Source organism: Haliotis rufescens, unplaced genomic scaffold, assembly GCF_023055435.1.
Source record: "Haliotis rufescens isolate VD_foot unplaced genomic scaffold, xgHalRufe1.0.p SCAF_99, whole genome shotgun sequence".
In the NCBI taxonomy this organism is placed as follows: Eukaryota; Metazoa; Mollusca; class Gastropoda; order Lepetellida; family Haliotidae; genus Haliotis; species Haliotis rufescens.
Window position 1 is genome coordinate 222,560 of NW_025964393.1, and position 25,187 is coordinate 247,746.

At 41.7% G+C, this 25,187-nt stretch overlaps 3 protein-coding genes across 3 annotated transcripts; 2 read left to right on the top strand and 1 right to left on the bottom strand.

The window, feature by feature from the left end:
- Nucleotides 1–744: 744 nt before the first annotated feature.
- Nucleotides 745–15,475, top strand: LOC124137779 (sodium-dependent multivitamin transporter-like). Its single transcript, XM_046504219.2, has 11 exons — nucleotides 745–1,159; nucleotides 3,431–3,496; nucleotides 4,411–4,462; nucleotides 6,699–6,766; nucleotides 7,102–7,256; nucleotides 8,903–9,043; nucleotides 9,867–9,999; nucleotides 13,087–13,175; nucleotides 14,014–14,129; nucleotides 14,974–15,128; nucleotides 15,260–15,475. Exons 1-11 carry the CDS (start codon nucleotides 794–796, stop codon nucleotides 15,473–15,475), a joined length of 1,557 nt encoding a protein of 518 aa, XP_046360175.2. The 5' UTR covers nucleotides 745–793.
- Nucleotides 15,476–16,834: 1,359 nt separating this feature from the next.
- On the top strand, nucleotides 16,835–18,856 carry LOC124137778 (sodium-dependent multivitamin transporter-like). Its single transcript, XM_046504218.2, has 3 exons — nucleotides 16,835–16,930; nucleotides 18,010–18,128; nucleotides 18,384–18,856. Exons 1-3 carry the CDS (start codon nucleotides 16,846–16,848, stop codon nucleotides 18,540–18,542), a joined length of 363 nt encoding a protein of 120 aa, XP_046360174.2. The 5' UTR covers nucleotides 16,835–16,845; the 3' UTR covers nucleotides 18,543–18,856.
- Nucleotides 18,857–22,752: 3,896 nt separating this feature from the next.
- On the bottom strand, nucleotides 22,753–24,487 carry LOC124137774 (arylsulfatase I-like). The gene has a single exon (XM_046504213.2). The coding sequence runs from the start codon at nucleotides 24,476–24,478 to the stop codon at nucleotides 23,015–23,017; it is 1,464 nt and encodes a 487-aa protein (XP_046360169.2). The 5' UTR covers nucleotides 24,479–24,487; the 3' UTR covers nucleotides 22,753–23,014.
- Nucleotides 24,488–25,187: the final 700 nt, after the last annotated feature.

Here is a 25,187-nt window from a genome sequence, read left to right on the forward strand (position 1 = left end):
TAAATAATCAAATCTGGACCAGACAATCCAGTGATTAAAATTATGAGCATCGATCTACGTAAATTGGGATACGATGCATCTGACTACCCGATCCCATTAGTCGCCTAGGACAATCAAAAGTAGTCGCCTCTCACGGCAAGCATGGGTTTGCTGAAGATCAATTCTGAGCCGGATCTTCACGGGTCACATATGTATAGTGTAAGATGGTGGAGTTTTTTGTCGATGCAGCAGATCAAAGCGGCAAAACCCTTTCCATATTCATTACATGATTAGAAATGCAGAGGCGAATGTACGATTCCGACGATATCATGAGAGACCACTATAAAATCTGTTTATGGGGGCAGAATGTTGGTCGAACGTTGGTGGAATGTTGGTGGAATATTCTTATTGTGTTCTCACCTCCATACTCCTGTATCCAAGCGGTTTGAAGAACTGTGAGGAACAATTTGTCAAGGCCCATCTGTTCAGAAGTTCATTTTTCTTGACCCCTGTGACCCCATCAGACCCACGTCTCACAACTGCCATAAACTTGCCGCTTATCTTAATGGCTGCTGATGAGAGTTGCAGAGCTTGCTCTTTCTCTTGCTCCCACTCTTCATCCAGCCCTGCTATCATCTGTTGATAAGCCACCAGCTTAATACATCTGTACGACGTGTGAAACATGAGTCGTGGGTATATAGCCCCTGTCTCTATTGCTAACCATTTCCTCTACCAGGCAGCACTGAGCTTGAGGCTTTTAATTTCGCGCCCTTGAAAGCTGCAGGATCCCCGGACTTTGTGCGTGGAATACAACATGGCAGCTGACTACAGCATCGTCACCGGCTACATCAAAACGTTCAGTGTCGTTGACTACGTGGTATTTGCGGTGACACTGATTTTATCTGCCGCAATTGGAGTCTACGTGGCCATCAGAGATCGCGACAACGTCTCCACGGGGGAGTTTCTTTTCGGTGGACGCAAAATGCATGTGATACCTGTGGCTATGTCCTTGCTGGTGACGTTTCTCTCGGCATTAACGTTGCTTGGAACGCCAGCCGAAGTGTACAACTACAACACAATGTTCTGGTGGCTATGTTTGGGTTATTTTGTGTCAGTTGCCGGGGCAACGTTGATTTTCATACCTTTTTTCTACAAACTTGGGCTTACCAGTATTTTTGAGGTATGTACTGCATATTGATTTCTTTTCGTTTGAAAATAAAGGGCAGCATGGTACGAACACGGTGTACGGACACGACACATCGGCGGCAACGCAACGACCGCCATCATCGCTGTGTGTAAACAATGTCACCGTTGTAGGGCCACATAGAACACGTTGCTCGTACACGCGTGCACCTTTGTTAGTCTGTAAAACTCGAACTAGGATACATGTCTAGAAAAGCAGGACTGAATCAAAGCTACCACTTAACATATGTACACAGGCAATGTTATAGCTACTTCTTCGCTGCAGTCAGAAATATTCCAGTTTTCCAGCTGTGAGCGAGTGAGTATTTGCGCCACTTTTATCAATATTCCAGCAATATCACGGCGGAGGACACCAGAAATGGGCTTCACACATTGTACCCATATGGGGAATCGAATCCGGGTCTTCGGCGTGACGCGCGGACGCTTTAACGACGCCCCAGTTGTAATAAACAAGCGGGGTAGTGGCGAAATCATATGTAACGATCTTCAAGAGCATGACACATAACACCCGTGCAGGTCACAAATCTAACCACCAGATCATTAGCAGGATCCTTCGACAAAGACAGGTATACGAGGACCAGAAACGGGCCACAGTCAAACAATGGTTTGATATGAGAGGTTTGTCATTAGATGTCTTCATATACATGTATGTAGTCATTGTTTAGTGCTTGCACAGCTGATCAAGTAGTTCAAGTGTGTAATGTTAGGATCATACCGTTTCATACGGTAGTTCAAACATGGTTTGTTTCGTATTAACTTCGTTTTAGCCGGATACATAGATAATCAACAGGTATATGTATTGTGCAAGTCATTCACAACATTGGTGTATTATTTTCCTTAACAAAATACGGTTGCATGGTATATTGATGATGTTGGATTGAAAATAGTTTCTAAACATGCTTCTAAAATTACTACAAATCTAAACCGGAAATAAGCACACCACAAACCCAGATTTTAACGGAGCAGTACACAACCGTATGTATGTATGTACGTATGTATGTATGTATGTATGTATGTATGTATGTATGTATGTATGCATGTATGTATGTATGTATGTATGTATGTATGTATGTATGTATGTATGTATGTATATATACTGATATAAATCAATCGGAACAAACCGTAGGGAACTTGCTTATCTCACATTAGTATTGTTGAGCTGAATTGAACCGATGTTTATGCGAATGCATTGGGTAAATGAAATAACTCGGATAGTTTGCGTAGTCTGCTACGAATGTCGGTAAGATAAATTCGTTGTCAGCCGATCGCTCGGGGCATATGGTGTGATGTACCCTGTGGGTGAGCCTATGTAGGCACATCACACCATATGCGCCTCGAGGTCGGCTGACAACGTATCATGTAATGAATGGTATTTTCATCAATAGCGCCACAAGAGCAGGGTGGGTCATTTGAAATGAAATGAGTTCTTTGATATTTTGCTACAAGATAATCGGAGTTGAGATTGTTCATCATTTTATGGACGACTGGTATCACCATTAGTGATTCCTAAACACGACTCTGATACAGTCGGAATCGTAAAATGGACACGGCTTTTAACAGATACTTCTTAACACTTTTAAGAAGGTTCTCACGGCTGCCTTTGTTGTATATCACCAGGCGTCTATACGGAACATCGATCGATGTCAATATTTCTTATGGAAGACCGATCGATGTCAGCACGTCATATGGAAGACCGATCTGTGTCAACACGTCATATAGAAAACCGATCGATGTCAGCACGTCAAATGGAAAACCGATCGATGTCAGCACGTCAAATGGAAAACCGATCGATGTCGACACGTCATATGGAAAACCGATCGATGTCAACACGTCATACAAAAAACCGATCGATGTCAAAACGTCATTATTGATAATCACCTCGTTTGATACGTTTATCAGATTTCAAGTGCACTTCATTCGTTAAAAGCGGGACGGGGCTCTGAAACGACTAAATAAGGTCGACTGTGTATGTGGCGCTTCAGTCAAGTGCATTTAGCTGAATTTGATGGAAAAGGAAGGTGTACTGACGTAACAATGTTTTCCCACGGAGCAATAATGCCACTGATTGATACGTCAAAACAGGGACTATGTTACAATTTAAATGCAAGTGTCAGATGACATAATTATGACGACGAGTCCCGCGTTTACTCCCAGATTTAAATTTTGAATAAAGCCAAAATAATTGCTGTACCATGATATCTGTTGTACCTCCATGGTGTGTAATGTAGTGTGCTGTGTGGTGTTGCAGTACCTGGAGATGCGGTTCGGACGGGCAATGAGACTGGCAGGTTCCCTCACCTTTATCCTACAAACGGTAATGTGTGTGTGTCTGTGTATGTGTCCGTGTGTGTGTCCATGTGTGTGTGTGTCTGTATATGTGTCCACGTGTCTGTGTCCGTGTGTGTGTCCACGTGTCTGTGTATGTGTCCACGTGTATGTGTCCACGTGTCTGTGTCCGTGTGTGTCTGTGTGTGTGTCCACGTGTGTGTTTGTTTGTCCACTTTGTCTCCTTGATGACGGTGGGGAATTGTTCACACGATGACACATGCATGAAACTTTGAAAACACAGTCACCTGCGAATCCAAGATGGTTGCCAAAAGTCAGGATGGCTAATGTGGAATAGCAGGGCTCTACTTACCTACATATAGCTGAACTATACTGATCTACAAATTGCAGAACTATACCGATCTACAAATAACAGAACTATACCGATCTACAAATAGCAGAACTATACCGATCTACAAATAACGTAACTATACTGATCTACAAATAGCAGAACTATACTGATCTACAAATAACGGAACTATACTGATCTACAAATAGCAGAACTATACTGATTTACAAATAGCAGAACTATGCTGATCTACCAATAGCAGAACTATACTGACATATAAAGGAAAGGCTATTTTTGTTGGTTGTTCCCTGGACTATTTTGGAGCATGGCACAGTAACATTACACTCGGCATGATAGCAAGCATGCATGTGCACACTAGGAACAGTGTATGGTAAAACACCTACATCTTTTAAGTTGAAATGGATTTTTTAAAGAAAACTCGGCAGTTATTTTGATAAATGGCAACCATCTTGGATTCGCAGTGGCTAACCTTTTTCTTTTCTTCTAAGCAAACCCAAGGCGACCGCCCACGCACATGTTAAAGTGTATATCGCATTCAGAACAATTCTACGCGTGAATTGATCCAATGACAGCAGGTATCGCTTTTGTTGCAGATGATCTACATGTCCTTCGTCCTGTACGCCCCTTCCCTGGCCCTGAATGCAGGTGAGGCAACTCCAAGTCCTCGTTATAAGTCCTTTACCGTCTCACTGCTTCAATCTGCGTTTTCAATGCATAGTTTCATATTCACATGATTATCGATGCTCATGATGTCAATCACTGGACTGTCTGGCCCAGACTGGATCATGTTCAGACAGCCGTCATAAAGCAGGAATAATGCCCAGTGCGGCGTAAGCCTTTTTCAAACCAACCAACAAACGCAATGCACCCTTGTCCGTGTCTTACATCACTCACCCTGCTTCCTGGTACAATGCTAACATCACTTACCCTGCTTCCTGGTACAATGCTAACATCACTCACCCTGCTTCCTGGTACAGTGCTAGCATCACTTACCCTGCTTCCTCGTACAATGCTAACATCACTTACCCTGGTTCCTGGTACAATGCTAACATCACTTACCCTGCTTCCTGGTACAATGCTAGCATCACTTACCCTGCTTCCTCGTACAATGCTAACATCACTTACCCTGCTTCCTTGTACAATGCTAACATCACTCACCCAGCTTCCTGGTACAATGCTAACATCACTTACCCTGCTTCCTGGTACAATGCTAACATCACTCACTCTGCTTCCTGGTACAATGCTAACATCACACACCCTGCTTCCTTGTACAATGCTAACATCACTTACCCTGCTACAATGCTAACATCACTCACCCTGCTTTCTGGTACAATGCTAACATCACTTACCCTGCTTCCTGGTACAATGCTAACATCACTCACCCTGCTTTCTGGTACAATGCTAACATCACTTACCCTGCTTCCTGGTACAATGCTAACATCACTTACCCTGCTTCCTGCTACAATGCTAACATCACTCACCCTGCTTTCTGGTACAATGCTAACATCACTTACCCTGCTTCCTGGTACAATGCTAACATCACTCACCCTGCTTCCTGGTACAATGCTAACATCACTCACCCTGCTTCCTGGTACAATGCTAACATCACTCACCCTGCTTCCTTGTACAATGCTAACATCACTCACCCTGCTTCCTTGTACAATGCTAACATCACTTACCCTGCTTCCCGATACAATGCTAACATCACTCACCCTGCTTCCCGGTACAATGCTAACATCACTCACCCTGCTTCCTGGTACAATGCTAACATCACTCACCCTGCTTCCTTGTACTATGCTAATATCACTCACCCTGCTTCCTTGTACAATGCTTACATCACTTACCCTGCTTCCCGGTACATTGCTAACATCACTCACCCTGCTTCATGGTACAATGCTAACATCACTCACCCTGCTTCCTGGTACAATGCTAACATCACTCACCCTGCTTCCTGGTACAATGCTAACATCACTTACCCTGCTTCCTGGTACAATGCTAACATCACTCACCCTGCTTTCTGGTACAATGCTAACATCACTTACCCTGCTTCCTGGTACAATGCTAACATCACTGACCCTGCTTCCCGGTACAATGCTAACATCACTCACTCCATTGCTTTTACTTCGGTGGCAGATCGGAAGGTTCCCACTTAGCATTCAAAGCGCAAAAGTGTACAGTTTTCTTGACTTGCAGTTCTCTTTCGTGACTTGTAGTACGTTTTCGTGACTTGTAGTACGTTTTCGTGACTTGTAGCACGTTTTCGTGACTTGTAGCACGTTTTCGTGACTTGTAGTACGTTTTCGTGACTTGTAGTACGTTTTCGTGACTTGTAGCACGTTTTCGTGACTTGTAGTACGTTTTCGTGACTTGTAGTACGTTTTCGTGACTTGTAGTACGTTTTCGTGACTTGTAGCACGTTTTCGTGACTTGTAGCACGTTTTCGTGACTTGTAGTACGTTTTCGTGACTTGTAGTACGTTTTCGTGACTTGTAGTACGTTTTCGTGACTTGTAGCACGTTTTCGTGACTTGTAGTACGTGAGGAAAGTGTAGGTGTACTCTTCACTGAACAAAGCAGCAGTGTTTCGGCCAAGACGCCCATTGTTTAAGCACAGGAAATCATGGCAACGAAGCCGAAATTTTAGGCATGAGGGTCAAACGTCCGGCAAAATGGAGCAGTGATGGCGAGTGTAGGTGAACTTGTTCAGCATGGTTGCCCTCTTCTCGTCACTGGACAGCGCCTGCTGTGTTCATCGTGCATCGGCTGGGTACCCGGGAGGGTGAGGTGGAAGTGTGAATGCAAACCTTCCTGACGTAACAGGCAGTTTAAGATCCTCTGACTTCTATGTATAGTATTGATCAGTGACTCATGCAATGTTTCAGTGACTGGGTTCGACCTGTGGGGCTCTGTGGCTGCCGTGGGCTTGGTGTCTACAATGTATACGGCCCTGGTGTGTATTTCTTTACATTTTATTTGCATGATTGTGTCGTGGATATACATCCATTGTGTCGTGGATTACTTTAAACACATGTTCCATACATTGATTAAACCATTTTGTTTCTTGCGTGTATGGTACGTGGTGCGCGTGTGCGTGTGTGCTGTGTGCGTGCATGTATGTGTAGTACGTGTTTTTTACTGTGCAGATTCTCGGTAAGTACACAAAATGAAATAATAAACTGTTATCGGGATAAATAGAGGTCGCTTCCCTTAATTAGTTGAATTTGCGATTCAAAACATCGATAATATTTTTCCTGCCAGGCGATGTAGCTTTGTTTTGTACACCAGGGCGGAATGAAGGCTGTGTTGTGGACGGACACCTTCCAGGCCGGGGTCATGTTTCTGGGGCTGATCGCTGTGCTCATACGGGGTTCCAGCGTCGTGGGAGGATTCGGGAACGCGTGGTCGATAGCGCACGAACGCTCCCGAGTAGTGTTTGACGAGTAGGTCGAGTATATTGATCAAACAGCCTTCAGAAATACAAGTGGCATTTTTTAATATTAATAATCACCCTGGCAGGGTGCATGGACACGTGATATTGAAACTCCATGTAGCTTTGTAGATTGAAAATTAGCGGTGAATGTTTAGTTTCATTCAGGTGTGCACATGTGTCCAAATCACGTGTACAGTTCCCACATGTGAGAGCCGTTCTGTAACGGCAACAGCTTAAATAAAATGAAACCAAATTCCGGATATAACTGATTTCATTCGAAGCAAAACCTTGGCAATTCGTATATATGTGGTGATGACTTTTATTAAGCAACTGCCCCATTGGGTACGCTTCGTTGTATAATCCCATAGAATGAGCAACGACTTCCGCTGATGAACATAAATCTTTTAGTGTATAGGTTTGATAATTCATTTACATGATGAAGTAATGCAACTCTAACTTCCTTACCTGCATCGATTGGATAACACAGAGATTATTAAGAAAATACCTCAATGAAATACAGATCCAGATCACATGTGCTGTCTCCATACACTGAAACCTACCAAGGGGCTCTTCCAATAGATCGCATGTACTGGCGCCTTATACTGAACCTACCAATGGGCTCTTCTAAAAGATCACATGTACTGGCGCCTTATACTGAACCTACCAAGGGGCTCTTCTAAAAGATGACGTGTACTGATTCCAGACACTGACTGGCGTTGCGCGGCTATGACATCGCTTACAGTCTCTTTACATTCACGCCTTATGAAAACGGAGAAGTCTTCTTGATCAGATTCTCAAATTGATTGTTATACTCCGTCGCGGGCCTACTTTGAAACGACTTAGAGCCACTCTAATGCATCCCTATCTAAACGTATATGCTTTGATTGCCTGCACTAAGGGATTTTGCAGATTAGTTAATTGTCTCAACAAAGACGTATGTGGATCTAAATACGTATTTGGCCCAAACCATGGGAATGAGCAACACATCGCGTAATGACAGGGTTTGGCCTTAGAGTCGCCCGTTCTCGCTGATTACGCAAAACGTGACTCACGACAAACACATGCATTAGTAATTCTATACTACCGTAATAAAGAACTGTCAGAGATAGAATTTCATGTATCTTTTATTACTGCTTATCGTGTGAAAAGGACAGAGAACAATGTGAAGATAAGGACAATTTATAAGAAACACAATACGGCCAAATGAAGGCCCCAGATATTACTTTACTTGAGCAGCACTGAAACACCATATAACAATAGCCATCGTATAACCGGAACATTGTACAGCTTTATACAACAAACACACACAAAAATACGCACGCACGCACTTCGTAACTTTATGTTAAGAGAAAATGGAATAAAAAAACAAGCTGGATCATTTTTTAAAAATGTTATTGGACCCACGAGACATTGCGCTAATATGGAAAAAATATCAATGCGTATTTGTCTTTTACTTTGTACATTTTTTACGTGTACATATGATTGTTAATAGATGATTTGATGACTAAGGCCATCGGTCAAATTAGAAAGAAATTTGTTAGTTTTGTATATATGCCACTGATCATTGTCTTTCTATCAAAAATCACAAGTGAGGGCCAAACATGAATGTATTTATATTTCCAACACTACTTCAACAATAACATCCTTGTTGGATAGCTTCGACCCTGACCCTTCCACTCGTCATTCCTGGTGGGCCTTGGTGGTAGGCGGCGGTTTCTTGTGGATGTCGCTGTATGGAGCTAACCAAGCCCAGGTTCAGAGAGCTGTTTCCTGCCCGAGCGTCAAGAAGGCGCAGTTGTGAGTATACCAATGTGACGTTCAACACTGCAGCACGAAAATACAGATTACTGAGTGAGTGACTGGTATTAGTTTAATGACGTCACGCAAAAAATGTATACTGACGGTGCGTCGGCTTACTGTAGCCGGCCATACTTCGGGTGGCATGGACCATCATGTTCATCTTCGTCATATCCATGATACAGTAAATATAAAACTTCAACGCCAGAGAATAACCAGTCTCGATTATCTGCCGAGTCCATTGTCCGTAAGGTAAAATAGCAAGGAAAATTATATGAATGGATCAGTGAAAATTTAGGATAGCACCAGGTGTTCGCGGAAAGTGTAAGTCTGCCCTACCTGTAGCACCCGCCACTCCCACAATTTGCATAACAAAGTCAGTATGTATTGCCTGAGGCCACACAAGAGTACCACGGCTATGCGACGATGGACTGTAAACAAAACAGACAATCAAATGATGGACCAGACAGGACATCCAGTAACGTGGTGGCGTTATGTTTACCATACGTTCATAATAAATTAGGTCTGCTATGTACAAGTACAGATATTTTGCTGCTTCTAGGTTAAAGTTAAAGTTTAGGAAATGCGTTCGTTTTGCAACTTGGGGAGGGAGGGAGGGAGGGAGGGAAGAGTGTTAATGTCTAGGCCACAACCTATCTGTTGTAGTTGACGCAGCATAAATGTTAAACGCTACTGAGCTTATAATGAAACTCTGGGACTTAAGTCCAGCAGCACAAAACATCGACTCAATATCAATCAAGCGATATTCCCCGCCATATGCCCGATCCTGTAACACATCTCCAGCCTCTATATCATCAACCAGGGCGATGCTGGTGAACATACCGGGACTCTTCTTCCTCATCAGCATTTGCTGCATGGTCGGAGTCGTGATGTTCGCCTTCTACTCCGACTGCCACCCCATCGGCTTCAACAACCTCATCTCCAGGACCGACCAGGTGAGGCACACATAATATATACCTATAGGGACGTCTTCTGCTGTTTTTACGGCGCTTTCGATTTGCAAAAATAACCTTCTTTTTACGTTGCTTGGTAAAAGTATACATGGTAAGATAAGTACACTACTAAGAAGTATATATAGAAACGTAAAAGCAACTTTAAGATGTCGTAAAAATACTATGACTGATGTATTCAAAACAAGTGCAGGTGTAAGACAGGGGTGTATATTATCCCCATTCCTCTTTATCTTGTACACTAATGAACTTGTGAATGATATCGTGAACCCTGATTGTAGTTGTATTTATGTAGACGAAGTTTACAGGCACTACCGATGTTACTATTAGTGGATGAAGTTTTAATATTTGCAGATAGTGTTCTAAATTTACAGAAAAGGATATATGGTCTAAATTAATATTGTACTAAAGGGGGAGTATATGTAATTACCAACAAAACTAAAGTTGTTGTTTTCAAGAAAGGGGGAAAGATATCTAAACATGAGAAATGGTTCTTCGGTCCAGAAAGACTTGACACACAACATGTATCTTGACTCAACAATTTCATGTCGACATTTATTTACAAAGGCATGTGAAGTACTATCAAGGCAAGCAGATACATCAATGCATTCAGCTGAGCAGTTCATTAATAAATTTAGAAATATACCTGTTTAATAGCTGTTTAGGATAATTGATAGTAAAATACAGCCACGGAACTCGGAACTTTGGGGAAACTTATATCGCCACAGTAATGAAAAGATCCATACAACATTTTGTAAATTTGTTCTTGGTGTCTTACCTGTCACATGTTTATTCCATGTTTATGATGGATATAATACCACAAATATATTTATCAACTACTTGATCTGTTTACGAAGATGTTTAACGGAGGTCGGGTATACATATACATACCCTAAATATGCACTGCTACAGTCATTCCAAAGATAAAGATGTTTTGACATCGATTTGTCCACAATGCAAATAGTACCACGAAGATGAATACAATTAATATGTCCAGTATATGAAGATATTAGAATCAAATTCCTGCCTAACTATTACTATACGTATCCAACACAAAGAACATTTGTACAGTTATTGAACAGGAAAAATGGCCACAATCTTCTCAGACTTGCAGTGTTGTTATTAAGATATTTGAAAGAAAGATGATACATTGAATATTAATAAAACTCAAATGTGTACGTCTGTTCAGATCCAATATACAAGTGGTGCTGCACGACCAATACATTAATGTTCTTACAACAAAATGTCATTGTAATATTTGCCTCTCTGTCTGTCTGTGTCCAATCACATTAAATCAGATCTAAGTTCTCGCTGACGCTAAAAAAGATCTGACCTTACCCGTAATGGTATGTCCTCAGATCTTTGTTTAGCGACAGCGAGAACTAACATCTGATTTTAATGAGATTGATCTGTTGTCAAACAGGTTTAACTCTTTGACAGACATGTACAAGTTGGAAAAGTATTGTGTGTATGTGTATCTGTTATCTAGTAAAAAGAAATCATGGTTAAGATAAGAACAATACCTTAAATTCATTGAGTAGAAGTAGACCACTTTGAGTTTAAAGAAACGGATTAAATTACAGTTTTAACGTAACCTGAGTTTAAAGCTTTAATTTTGGCAGACAAACAGACAGATAGTTTTTTTTACCAATATAAACAGATTAAAACACATACGACTGTATACAGACAGACAGACAAACAACTATATATGATATGAGACAATACCATGTTGTTATCCATAAATTATCTCTACTTTGTCATCTGTCAACTTCTAATTAATGCATATTCAAACAGTTCAACCCTTAGTATATTAAACATTTGGATATCGCACGGATTGTCGTTTTGGACAGCCAGGTCGAGTGATAATGTGAAATTGAACCGTTTCCTCTATGCTCGAGTCTTATTGGTTACGGAAACATGCGAGTGGTGACGAATGTAATATGTGGACTGTCCCTTATTGGAGATATATTTTAAGTTTGAACACAATCTACGTAACTTACCTTAAAATTCTAACTTAAGGACATTTGCGGAATCTATTTTATTGCTGTTTGATTGAACTTGCGACTTTGTGGCGCTCATAAACACAATGACTTACAGAATTCATTTCGAGGCTACATGTACGCAGGAAGAGATATTTTACGCCCGTTTCTTGGAATGTGTGTGAAAAAATAAAAGTGCTGATAAATGTTTTTATTTGGCTTTAAATCTTTAAACTACAGGTGCTACATTGTTGTTACATGTGTTATATGTGTTACATGTTCTGTGCTGTTGTTACACGTGTTACAGGTAATGTGCTGTCGTACACGTGTTACATGTCCTGTGCTGTTGTGGCACGTGTTACAGGCTCCGTGCTGTTGCTACACGTGTTACAAGTGTTGTGGTGCTGTTACAAGTGTTACAGATGCGTTGATGTTACACGTGTAACAGATGTTGTGTTGATGTTACACGTGTTACAGATGTTGTGTTGTCGTGACACGTGTTACAGGTGGTGTGTTGTCATTCCACAAGTTACAGGTGTTGTGTTGTCGTTGCACGTATTACAGGTGGCGTGTTGTCATTACACGTGTTACAGGTGGTGTGTTGTCATTACACAAGTTACAGGTGTTGTGTTGTGTTAACATGTGTTATGATGTCGTTACACGTGTTGCAGTTGTTGTTACACGTGTTACAGGTGTTATGCTGTTGTTACACGTATTATGTTGTCGTTACATAGGTTACAGGTGTTGTGTTGTTACACATGTTACAGGTGTTGTATTGTTACACGTGTTGCAGGTGTTCTGCTGTTGTTACACGTGTTACACGTGTTATGTTGTCGTTACACGTGTTACAGGTGTTGTGTTGTTACACGTGTTACAGGTGTTGAGGTGTTACACATGTTACTAGTGTTGTGTTGTCGTTACATATGTTACAGGTGTTGTATTGTTACACGTGTTACAGGTGTTGTATTGTTACACGTGTTTCACATGTTGTGTTGTTACACGTGTTACAGGTGTTATATTGTTAACGTGTTACAGATGTTGTGCTGACATTACACGTGTTACAGGTGTTGCGTTGTTGTTACACATGTTACAGCTGGTGCCGCTGTACGTGATGGACATACTGGCGGATACACCTGGAGTTCCTGGCATCTTCGTGTCCAGCCTGTTCAGTGGCAGTCTTAGGTAACACGTCCGCCGTTGTAGCTGCGCATATTACAGCAGCTGAACACAGCGCTGCTCCGGTGGATACAGCAGCTGAACACAGCGCTGCTCCGGTTCATACACCAGACATAAAGACAAGCTGGAGTGAAAAAACAATGCTGACAAAATGGAAGCCCAGAGCTATGTCCGGAGTTTCTGTTTACATTCTCCAAGTATCTTACCCGTTACTATAGCTCCTGGAATATGACAACAAGAGTGAGACTGTTGGTTGATTTAAATGACAATTTGAACAGTGTTTGCGTTCAAATTCAAAATCCTTGACGACTTAGGTCAACTAGGTATTGACAGTGTATATGTATTCTCATAACATATTGATTATATTTATATACTAGTTTATACTTTAGAACCAATAATGATGACGATTTTGCATCTCTGGTGTTCTACGCGTTACATTGAATATCAGGTCGTTTTATGTGTATGAAATAGAACGGTACCATGGCAGCTTTGTCAAACAATGAAACGCTTGTTAGCCTATCATAGAAGTGTGTTTTAGCGATGCTGTTTTTTCTAAGGTTGCAATGTTTGTGCTATATTTACTGCTCAAAGTTATCTTTAATCAACACCAGTTAACTCGGAATTATTCTGGTCACTCCTGGTTGCAAGAAACACGGGTATGGTGCTTACGTACAGAAACAATCGATCGTAATCAGTACGAAAAGGGGATCCTAGCACGCCCAAGGGATGCAACTCTGCACAAGGACTTGCGGCCCGTTAGACGAATCGGCCAACCGCGCACCCTGTGTAAAGGAACTAGCAGGGCTGCAGTTTCATAATGTGATGTTCGCCCTCTCTCCACCAGCTCGCTGTCCAGTAACCTGAACGCAATGGCGGCTGTCATTCCACAAGACATCGTTAGACCCTACTTCCTTCCTCACCTCACAGACCGGAAGGCCACCATCATGTCAAAGGTCATAGGTCGGTAGTATACAACGACTACCTCATCTCCCAACCGTAATGAATAACCATTCCTTCACGCCTACCTACTTAGCGTATGTCCACTTGCAGACGGTGTCCTCTACAGCCATATTAATTTATATCCACTACCACACAGTGTCCAGTTTAGCCTTATTAACTTTTGTCCACTGCCACTTATGTCACAATGTTCTCTCTAGCGTATCTCCACTGCCAGACAGTGTCCTGTCTAGCCTTATTAACTTTTGTCCACTGCCACTTATGTCACAATGTTCTCTCTAGCGTATCTCCACTGCCAGACAGTGTCCTGTCTAGCCTTATTAACTTTTGTCCAATGCCACTTATGTCACAGTGATCTCTCTAGCGTATCTTCACTGCCAGACAGTGTCCTCTCTAGCCATACTAATATATCTACTCTACCACTGTGTCATTTCCAGCCATTCTATTCCGTCCGCTTTTGAGAACACTCGTTTGACCCGAATTAATAATTGGCATATGGTGTGTGTTGTGGTACTTGTACGTGAGAGTATAGATTTAGACGAGCGAGTACAAGTGTGTATTGTGGTATTCTTACGTATACATACCCAAACAAACAAACAAACAAACATATAACTGGAGTACTGTTCAAAGAGGCAACTAACTCACCATACATACAAGTACAGGAATGCGATGTGTTATTTATACGTGCGAGTTATTAAGGTGTATGTACAGATGTGCGATGTGTTATTTACACGGAGGTGTACACTGTATGTGTTGTGGTATACATACTATAGTGCAAGTCCAATGTTGATGTTACAGTATGACATATATATTTATATGACATGTTTTATTTGTATGTTCGATGTAGTACTTTTGTCTGGAGCAGTGATGATTGTCCTGGCGTTCATGGTGTCCCAGATGGGCACTGTGTTACAAGCCTCCTACAGTGTCTACGCCATCTTCAACGGCCCCATATTCGGCGTCTTTGTTCTCGGCATGATCTTCCCATGGGCGAACAACATTGTAAGTCCTGCACAGTGTATGTGCATCTGAGAGGTCAACAATACATTATTTGTTTTTCTGTATTGTTATGTTACATAATGTTACGGAAATTTGTCGACTGATGTTTGCGTATTTGAAATCTTCATCTTCAGGGCGCCATTGTTGGTTTCTTCGTTTCAACGTTGTTCATGTTCTGGGTGGGCATCGGAGCTTTCGTTACCAAGGCAACTACTAGCGTTAAGTCTCCTGTCCTCACTCGGGGTTGCAACTGGAACGTCACCAACACTACAACGACGGCGGCTGATCTTTCGACCATGCCAAGCAGCAACGTGACACATAGTCTTGCCCAATCCTCAGAATCACGGTAATAGCATTCATTTGCTTCTCCGAGAACATTAAAGACCACTTAAACAATTTCGAATACCATTGTTTATATAGATGCACTTCAACAACAAGTACATTTACACAACAACAGATACCAATGCAATGTTTATACACTACAGTTACACTTCCACAGCAACGGATATACATATTTATACACTAAACGTACACTTCAACAGCAACGGTTATCAATGTTTATACATAAGTTACACTTCCACAGCAACAAATACCAATGTTTATGCACCATAGTTACACTTCCATACCAACGGATACCAATGTTTATACACTATAGTTACACTTCCACACCAACGGATATCAATGTTTATACACTATAGTTACACTTCCATAGCAACGGATATAAATGTTTATACACTATAGTTACACTTCCACAACCACGGGTGTAAATGTTTATACACTATAGTTGCACTTCAACAACAACAAATACAATGTTTATACGCTATGGTTACACTTCCACAGCAACAGATATAAATGCTTATACACTATGGTTACACTTCCACAGCAACGGATACCAATGTTTATACACAAGTTACACTTCCACAGCAACGGATATGCATATTCATACACTATACATACACTTCAACAGCAACGGATATCAATGTTTATACACAAGTTACTCTTCCACAGCAACAAATACCATTGTTTATGCACAAGAGTTCCACTTCCACAGCAACAAATACCAATGTTAATGCACAAGAGTTACACTTCCACAGCAACGGATAGCAATGTTTATGCACTGAAGATTCACTTCCACAGCAACGAATATAAATGTTTATACACTATAGTTACACTTCCACAGCAACGGATATGAATGTGTATACATTAAGTTACACTTCCACAGCAAAGAATATAAATGTTTATACACTATAGTTACACTTCCGCAAGGACGGATACCAATGTTTATACACTATAGATGCTTCTCCACAGCAACAGATACCAATGTTTATGCATTATAGCTACACTTCCACAGCAACGGATACCAATGCCATGTTTACACACTATTGTTACAATTCAACAGCAACGGATACCTATATTTATACACTACAGTTACTCTTCCACAGCAAAGGATGTCAATGTTTATACACTAGTTAGTTACACTTCCACAGCAAAGGATACAAATGTTTATACACTACAGTTACACTTCCACAGCAACGGATTCCAATGTTTATACACATATTACTATTCCATTGCAACCGATACCAATGTTTATAGACAAACTATACTTCAACGGTGGGACATGGTTATGTCAGTGTCAGGTTAGCCTCGTGTCAATATTATTAGTGATACTGGTTGATGTTACAACTTGACTGTCTCTATTCTCAGCGACCCGTTCTACAGAATGTACACGCTCAGCTATCTGTATTACACCCCGACAGCCATGGCCATCCTCCTTATCGTGGGACTCATCGTTAGTTTTATAACAGGTTTGTAAAGCACGACCTTATCTTCATGTTTTTTTCGATAAACAGGTGCAGCCACTACTGCATGCCACATTAAAACTCTCCGTCAATTAGTGTCGTCACTGTAGCACGACATAAGGACCCTCTCTTTGAATTAGCGCCGCCATTGTTGCACGACATATGGACCCTCTCCTTGAAATAGTGTCGTCATTGTAGCAGGACATATGGACCCTCTCCTTGAATTAGCGTCGCCATTGCAGCAGGACGTATGGACAATCTCCGTCAATTAGTGTCGTCATTGCAGAAGGACATAGGGGCCCTCTCCTTGAATTAGCGTCGCCATTGTAGCAGGACATAGGGACCCTCTTCTTGAATTAGCGTCGCCATTGTAGCAGGACATATGGACCCTCTCCGTCAATTAGTGTCGTCATTGTAGAAGGACATAGGGGCCCTCTCCTTGAATTAGCGTCGCCATTGTAGCAGGACGTATGGACAATCTCCGTCAATTAGTGTCGTCATTGTAGAATGACATAGGGGCCCTCTCCTTGAAATTGTGTCGTCATTGCTGAATGACATAGGGACCCTCTCCTTGAATAAGTGTCGTCATTATAGCCATATTCTTAATTGACCCGGACCTTTAACTCGTACCGACGTTGTTGCAGGCCATATTGACGTTCATCATGAATAACTGTTGCCAGGAACTCTTAAGTCCTTGTAAATGTGTGTGCATGTGTACGACGGACCGGCGCAAGAGAGTCAAGACTCCGCTTGTAGACTTGTAGATGCCAACCAAATACTTTGGTCTATAGATGAGTGATTATAGTTTTACACCGCTTTTAGAAATACCCCAGCAATATCACGGCGGGGGACACTAGAAATAGGCTTCACACATTGTACCCATGTCGGGAACCGAACCCGGGTCTTCGGCGTGACGAGCACACGCTTTTCACCACATGGCCACCACATGGCCCCGTCCATAGATGACATAATAATTTGACATTTACGTTTTGCAGCATGTTTCACTTGAAGCCCGACTGGCATTTCAGTTTCAAGAATCTCAGGTTGATAACTCCATGTTACGTGTAATGGTTGTTCCATGACAGGCCCCCGAGAACCCTCCAGTATCGACCCTCGTCTCATCTGTCCGCTGTTCGACAATCTCTTCCCCTGTTTGCCGGAGAAGATCCTCAAACCCCTCAGATTTGGGGTCAACCACAAAGGGGTCAGTCAATGGGATTGATACGTAATCGTGTAAATGGGTTTGAAATGTTAATAACTGTTGTAACATTGATACCATTGACACCATTTTGTAAAGTCCAGAATACGCTACTACTGGTATGAAGGTGAATCACATTATATAACATCATCGTGCATGCTCACCACATCATTATAATGCATTTATAGCGCCTCAGCTTACTGCATGAACATAATATCCCTTTCTAGATGAAGTCGTCATGCGTTGTGTTTTTGGTTCCAGAAATACGACTTATCAATGCCTAAGTCAGAGGGTCCTCTTGAAGATCCACCTGGTCGGCATCGACCAGATGTTTTCTCAATGCCAGGAGATGAATGCACGGATAACAACCTGCGCCTCCATGATGACCAGCACTCGCTACATAGCGACACAGCTGTGTAGCACACAGACAATTGTCCATCACCGACATTTACAACCTGCATAATAAATACCAAGTCACTCATACTTAACTTGGACAAATAGGCAACGTCCAATGAGGATCCTTGTTTATTCTTTCTGACAGAATAAATGTAGTAATTGGTGATCACCTCAAAGCCTTCAGTAACGAGGGAATGTAATTCGAGAGAAGGTTTTCCAATACCGTGTCTGCTATTTGTTTCAAGGATTTGGATGCTTTATATACAGTGTTAACCGCAAGAAGCTGACGTCAACTTATTTTTCTGACTTCATTTTCCTCAACTCATTTGTCATGTATGCAGCAGAATAAACTTCTTTAATGATAATAATAATATGGTAACTTGAACGGCGCCAAATTCACATAGACATGTATGTTAATAGCGCTTGACAAGATAAATCCAGTATTTTGGTTGTCGTCACACCATAAAATCTTGAGATCTTCAACAGAAGTCCCCTCTAGTGACAGTTATCCTCTAACTCGTTGTTAGGTAAATTGTTTGCCTCTGACAAATGCCTCTGTGCATGCGTAAGGCGGGAACGTATCTGCAGGATCTAACATACAAGACAAAACATCAGCTACGTCCCAACACACCATGGAGGAATCTAGAGATGATTGGTCCAACTCCTTTCAAGTAGTTGAATTGGTGATGGATCTGTTGTGCCAGTGATTCCTCTGATGCTCCCTTCGCCCGAACATCATCTTTACACAGACGCATCCCGCTCATGGGCGGGGCAACACTCCAAAGAGAACGGCTGGCTCACGAGATCAACTGTTTTTGATTAGGGCATTTTTTCACACACTCAGTAGACTGAAGCAGTGATTAAGACAGTTGTGATAGCTACATACAACATAACGGTGGTAGAATATATTCAAGGGGGAACGAGTTCAGAGAATGTTATGAAGGAGGCTATACTGGGAAGGGATTTCTGTATACGCATTTCCACAATATCACTCCTAGACAGAGTTCAGAGGAAGTTGGATGACATAGATTGCGTCATGATCCAGAGGTGGCGTCATTGGAGATCATCCACAGAAACTGAAATTACGTCATCAGAATCGAAAGTGACGTCACAGGAATGCCAACATAACAGTCATTCAGAGGCAGTTATCAGATATTGTGCAATTTCTCTAACGTATCTCACCATTAGTTGATTTTAACTACACTAGTGCCAGCTATCTTAGGATTACCAGATGTCAGTACCTACCGACTGGTGAATTCTGGCAATAGGAGCTAACATATTTCCAAGAAGTATCAAAGTGTAGTATCATTATTAATTATTTAAAGAAGACTACCCCTGTGCATAGTGCGTGTGAAATAACCAATGATGATTAATGCTTACTTGCGTCATCAATCACTTGACGGTGCGATATTCCAGCTCATCCCTATGCAAATCAGCAGCAGCTTCACCTAAATTTGGACCGGTGGTGTCTGTCCAAATTGACAGCTTAAAATGTCCCACATATGTTAATTGGATTAAGATCTGGACAAGGAAGTGTCTCGATCCCATTCTGACTTTCGCATTCCAAAATAGTCCGTGAGGTCCAGTATTATCATCCCTGAAGACAGGTCCAGTGATTGCAAATGTGGGGCATATCTGAAGTCTCCAAGATGTCATGCTGATATCAAGATACGTTCTGATTACCATGCACAGCGATCACGTTAAGTTTACAATTTAAAGAAACACATCCCCATACCATTACATAACATTCACGGAGCTCAATATTCAATATTCAGTTCAATATCGGATACAGAATCACCTAGGTGGTGAAGTTTTCCTTCCCTTGTTTTTTAAGTGACTTTTGTAATGATTTCAACACCCCTTCGGTTCAGCAAAGTGTATCGACCTGGCGAGTAGATGTCGGTAATCATGTCACTTAAGGTAACACTATGCTACGCTTGATCCCCGTCAAAGTAGACAACGTAGTCTGAACCATCTGATTTCCGCCAAAATAAAATATTTGCACAGAATTGTATTTAGTTGAGTTAGTTGGGCCAATTTCTCAACCTTTCTTGTGTCATTTAGGTAATACAATTTAGAAAATATATTTGGGAACTAAATTAATGCTCAATTTGTTGCTTGGATTCGGGTAGTCAAAAAGTCGTCAAACAGCAAGTCCCCCAGCACAGACGCTGTAAACCCGGACTTCATATTGTTGATCTCGGCGCCCCAGAAACAGTTTCTGGCAACACTCGCAATGTGAATCTTAAAACTTCAATCAGGCCATTTGTAATTTTTAACAACAAAGATATTAAATGTGTTCAGAGGTTGAATTTGACGAATACCTCTTCCTGTTAGACATTATCTACTTTAACGAGGTCATTTACTTGACAGGTGTCAAATGGTCAGCCATACTTGTTTACAAACAACGCAGACATAGTTTTGTTTTTTGTAATTATGTTCATTGTAAACTAAAAATCATGTGAAATAATGTGAAATTATCTTTCTTGAATCTCGAATCTGTGATTGTTGCACATGAAACATCTGAATGAATGCTGGGTGAGAGAAAAACTAAATGAGGAAGAAATCGTCCTATCGTCCAATTATATTTATCTTTGTTTATACGACCACTCAGCTTCGAGAATCACTAATTGCACTTTGTGCACGTATCAAAAAGATATAAAACTTCATATTTTAGCTTGTAGGGGTCATTAATCAGTACATTCCACAAATTCAATCAATACTAAAACGATTTTACCTGTTAGCACAAAGCTCATGTAGGCCATATTCACATTACAAGTCCTAAGCTCAAGGGACGGTCGGGTAGCTTAGTGGTTAAAGCTTTCACTAACCCAGGTTTGATTTCCGACATGGGTACAATGTGTGAAGCCCATTTCTGGTGTCCCCCGCCGTGATATTGCTGGAATATTACTAAACGCTGCGTAAAACCATATTCACTCACTCCTCGCCTCAAATCGATGCTGTTCCTCTAAGCCTTATCGGTATCCAAACACTCCGTATTCAAGCACCTGCAAAATAAAGCACAGTTTGGAAACAGAAAGTCCTAGCCTTAAGCTACCCTGTCAGCAAAAGTTATAAGTAATTCCGGTTTAATAAGAGTTCCTTCGGCAAAACAATTTCATGGTAAAAAACATGCGTTTCCGTAACTACGATACGTTTCAAAATTAAGTACCTGTCTGTGCACTATACTGTCTATACGGTCGTGGTGAAGTATAATTGTGGAGGAAGGATTCACCTATTTTAGAATTATGGCGCTGAAGAAACTGAATTTTGTCCTTAGGTATCGAGAATTCTGGCGACAGATACATTCGGAACGTATCTATATTAGCTTAATTTTGTCTTATTTTATCGGAACGTTTCCAATGAAGCCTGCCTATAGATCCGTACTGATGAAATGCAAAATGAATATGATAAACGAAGGCAAAAATTCGTCTTAAATGAAATTAAAGTTACTTATTTGTTCATACCAACTCGTCACCATAATTTCCGACAGTGTTATGAGGGGTAGAAAAAGCTCTTATTTAATTGTTGGTGGTCCAATGACTCTGCCTATTGTTACAAGGGGGGACGAATCAAACGTAAACCACTCCCCTTAACCAAAACCATAATCATTTGTGAAAGGAATAGCTTCGAGTTTCACCTTCAATATGCAGGTAAAATCTGATCGTGTTCGTTCCCCCGAACTTGTCAGCACAGGTCCACATTGTCAGTGCGCGTGAGACAACGCAAAATAATATAAATTATAAACTGATGATTGTTTGTTTCTCATTTGTATAGGTCAGTGAAATTGCCCTTACCGTTTTTGGTGTTTAATTTAGAGAACGGAAGACCTGTTATTTTTGCCAGAAAAAATTCACAAGCTAATCTAATCAGTTTTGTTGAAGTCAAAGCAAGCTCCACGTCACCCACTGGACTATTTGTGGGAACACCTCCCTTGAACTCAACCAGTAGTTCATGTGGAATTCAAGTATACTGTTCAGTTGTGAGTATGTTATTGTTCGTGCTATAACTGTATTTTTGTCAATTATCAGTTTACTTTGTGATTATGATTGCAATGTTATGAAACTGAATAAATTTCGTGGTCAAAAGGTAAAAGTCGATGTTATTATGTGCAATTTGGTTGTTTGTATACTGTTTGTGTACGTACAGAGGTGTCACAACCACAAGAATTGCTTCCTGCAATAATCATGTTTATCATATAACCAACAGAAAGCTTGGACAATCGATATCTGAAGACGGTTTACAGACAATTTAATTTTCAACCAAGATATATATCGCAGCACTCAGCCAGTTTGCCAAACAGAAATGTTCGCAATGTGTCACTTTATGTACAGCATTTGGTATTTTCCTACACGATCCAGTTTTACACAGGTATAGACACAGATGTGAATTTAATCACGTAAATATGAAATACTGTTACGTGACTTGGTGATAACACATTTCTCGGTGGTTCGAAAGGTCACAATCTGCACTGAAGTAATGTACTCAAGCAATCTCTAGCACCAGCCGGGGCTCCAGACGCCATTGAAGTTGACTGGGTTAGATCGAGGGTCAGAGGGTGGGTCCATTGCTGGCATCCGAGTCCCATTCTTCTGGGCCAGCATCTGCAGCAGGAAGTTGACAAGGTCGGGGTTGTCCTTGGAGATGTCCTGGTGCTCAGTGGGGTCGGCGCTGATATTGTACAGCATGACGCTAGGGAGGAGAGAGTCGTCCATGACGGGGACATCTAAGTCAGACCCAGCAGGTGGATACCAACCTGCATGTGAGATTTCACCAACCATCAACTTCAGGTCTCCCCACCTGAAAGCTGCAGCATAGTGGTCGTCGTAGATGTTGTAGACAAATTCCTTCCTGACGCTGCCACCTCCGTTGATGATCATGTCGACCTGACTCAACCCGTCTATGTCCAGCTGGCTGGAGTCTCCCCCTGCTATGTCCAGTAACGTGGGGTACCAGTCCACAGCGTGGAACAGACCAGGGTGAGTGTAACCTTTCTTTTTCAGCAGAGTCTTGCTGTAGACGAAACCCACTCCTCTGGTGCCTCCCTCCCACAGTGTGGCTTTCCCGCCCCTCAGAGGCCAGTTATTTGCTCCATGTCTGGGAGGCCCACCATTGTCTGTTGTAAACACAAGAAGTAGGTTGTCCATGAATCCATAGTTCTCGAGGACAGTGGTGATGTTGAGCACAGCTTCATCCAAAGCACTCACCATGCCACTGTAAACCATCCTATTCAAATCATGTATATGACTGTATTGGTCTGAATATTTGGCGGGCACCTGCAGTGGTCCATGTACAGCTTGGAACGGCAGATACAGATACATCGGCTTGGATTTGTCATGGTTCATTATGATATCAATGGCTCTATTCGCAAACAGATGTGTAGAGTACTCTCCTTGGGCGCCCTTGTACACATCTGTCATGTTCCTGAAGTCATAACCATAGTAATCAGCCACCTCGTCCCTGACATGTGTGAAGTAGTCCTCCATACCTGCATAGTAGCCCATGAAGGTGTCAAAGCCTCTGTAGGTGGGCGTGTACTTCCAATTACAGAAGCCTAGGTGCCATTTGCCGACCATGTGGGTATCATAGCCGAGGGTCTTCAGCCTCTGTGGGATGGTGGTCAGATTAGCTGGCATGTACTTGGGCTGTTCTATGAAGACAACTTTATCCTGGAGCCCTGTGTGGTATGGGAACTTGCCTGACATGAAGCAGTTTCTGGAGGGGGAACACAGCGGCTGGACATAGGAGGAGTTAAGGATGACACCACTACGGGCGAGACGGTCAAGTGTCGGGGTCTTGATGTCAGGGTTAATCCAGCCAACATCATTCCAGCCAAGGTCATCGGCCACAATGAAGACAATGTGTGGTTTGTCTGCAGCAGTGCTGATTTTTAAACACGAAGCGAATATAATAGCGATGACAACTGAAAGCTCCATGTTAATGAAGTAACACCTATACATGTGGCGAGATAGTATATATACCTGAGGAGAAGGTGTAGTCTATGTCTCCTGCAGCATTTAGGTCAATATCTGTTTCACTCTTATCAGGTCACGTTACATGTGCAAGGCTACATTCTTATCATCGTTTCTTTATTGTTATAAAATTTAATACATAGACGTCTGTGAAAATACTTTTTTTCCTGTTAAATGTAAGTGACGGACTCAAAAGTAACTACAAACAGAAGAAAGATCGCTTCTCAAATGATATAAACATAGGGTGTATTTGTTAGAGTGTGTGTTGTTTCTGTGGTGGGAGGCAAATGGTCAAAGTTTTCGAGAGATCACCCTAAAACCCGAGTTTGATTCCCCCAACATGTATACTGTGTGTGAGGCACGTTTTTCTGTAAGGCATATGTCGAGCTCCTTCATGGATTATTGAATATAGATCTTTGAAAGTACAAAAGGGAAGAACGCCCCCTTTTAGTTTCTGGACACACCTTCTATATCACAGTATTATCCCGATTTCTATATCCTGTAACTGTATGAATAATAATGCTTTCGTTGTCATAGTTACTAGTATTTCTCTTTAGATAAGTTTATGTTCTGTATGTATCAAGATAATGCAGGCATACCTACCTGAGGTATCAGCTATTTCATATCAACGTCAAAATGGTACCCGGCAGGATGAGATCGTAATATGACTGCACTTGTTAAGAGATCTGACAAAGGC

What these genes read in the sequence shown, in the direction of transcription:
- LOC124137779 (XM_046504219.2), top strand. Translation starts at nt 794, where the DNA reads ATGGCAGCTGACTACAGCATCGTCACCGGCTACATCAAAACGTTCAGT. An exon ending in AGCGTCAAGAAGGCGCAGTT is followed by an intron (nt 9,044 to 9,866) that starts GTGAGTATACCA and finishes ATCATCAACCAG; the next exon opens with GGCGATGCTGGTGAACATAC. An exon ending in TCCCATGGGCGAACAACATT is followed by an intron (nt 15,129 to 15,259) that starts GTAAGTCCTGCA and finishes CTTCATCTTCAG; the next exon opens with GGCGCCATTGTTGGTTTCTT.
- LOC124137778 (XM_046504218.2), top strand. Translation starts at nt 16,846, where the DNA reads ATGTACACGCTCAGCTATCTGTATTACACCCCGACAGCCATGGCCATC. An exon ending in CATCGTTAGTTTTATAACAG is followed by an intron (nt 16,931 to 18,009) that starts GTTTGTAAAGCA and finishes GTTCCATGACAG; the next exon opens with GCCCCCGAGAACCCTCCAGT. An exon ending in TTGGGGTCAACCACAAAGGG is followed by an intron (nt 18,129 to 18,383) that starts GTCAGTCAATGG and finishes TTTTGGTTCCAG; the next exon opens with AAATACGACTTATCAATGCC.
- LOC124137774 (XM_046504213.2), bottom strand. Translation starts at nt 24,478, where the DNA reads ATGTATAGGTGTTACTTCATTAACATGGAGCTTTCAGTTGTCATCGCT.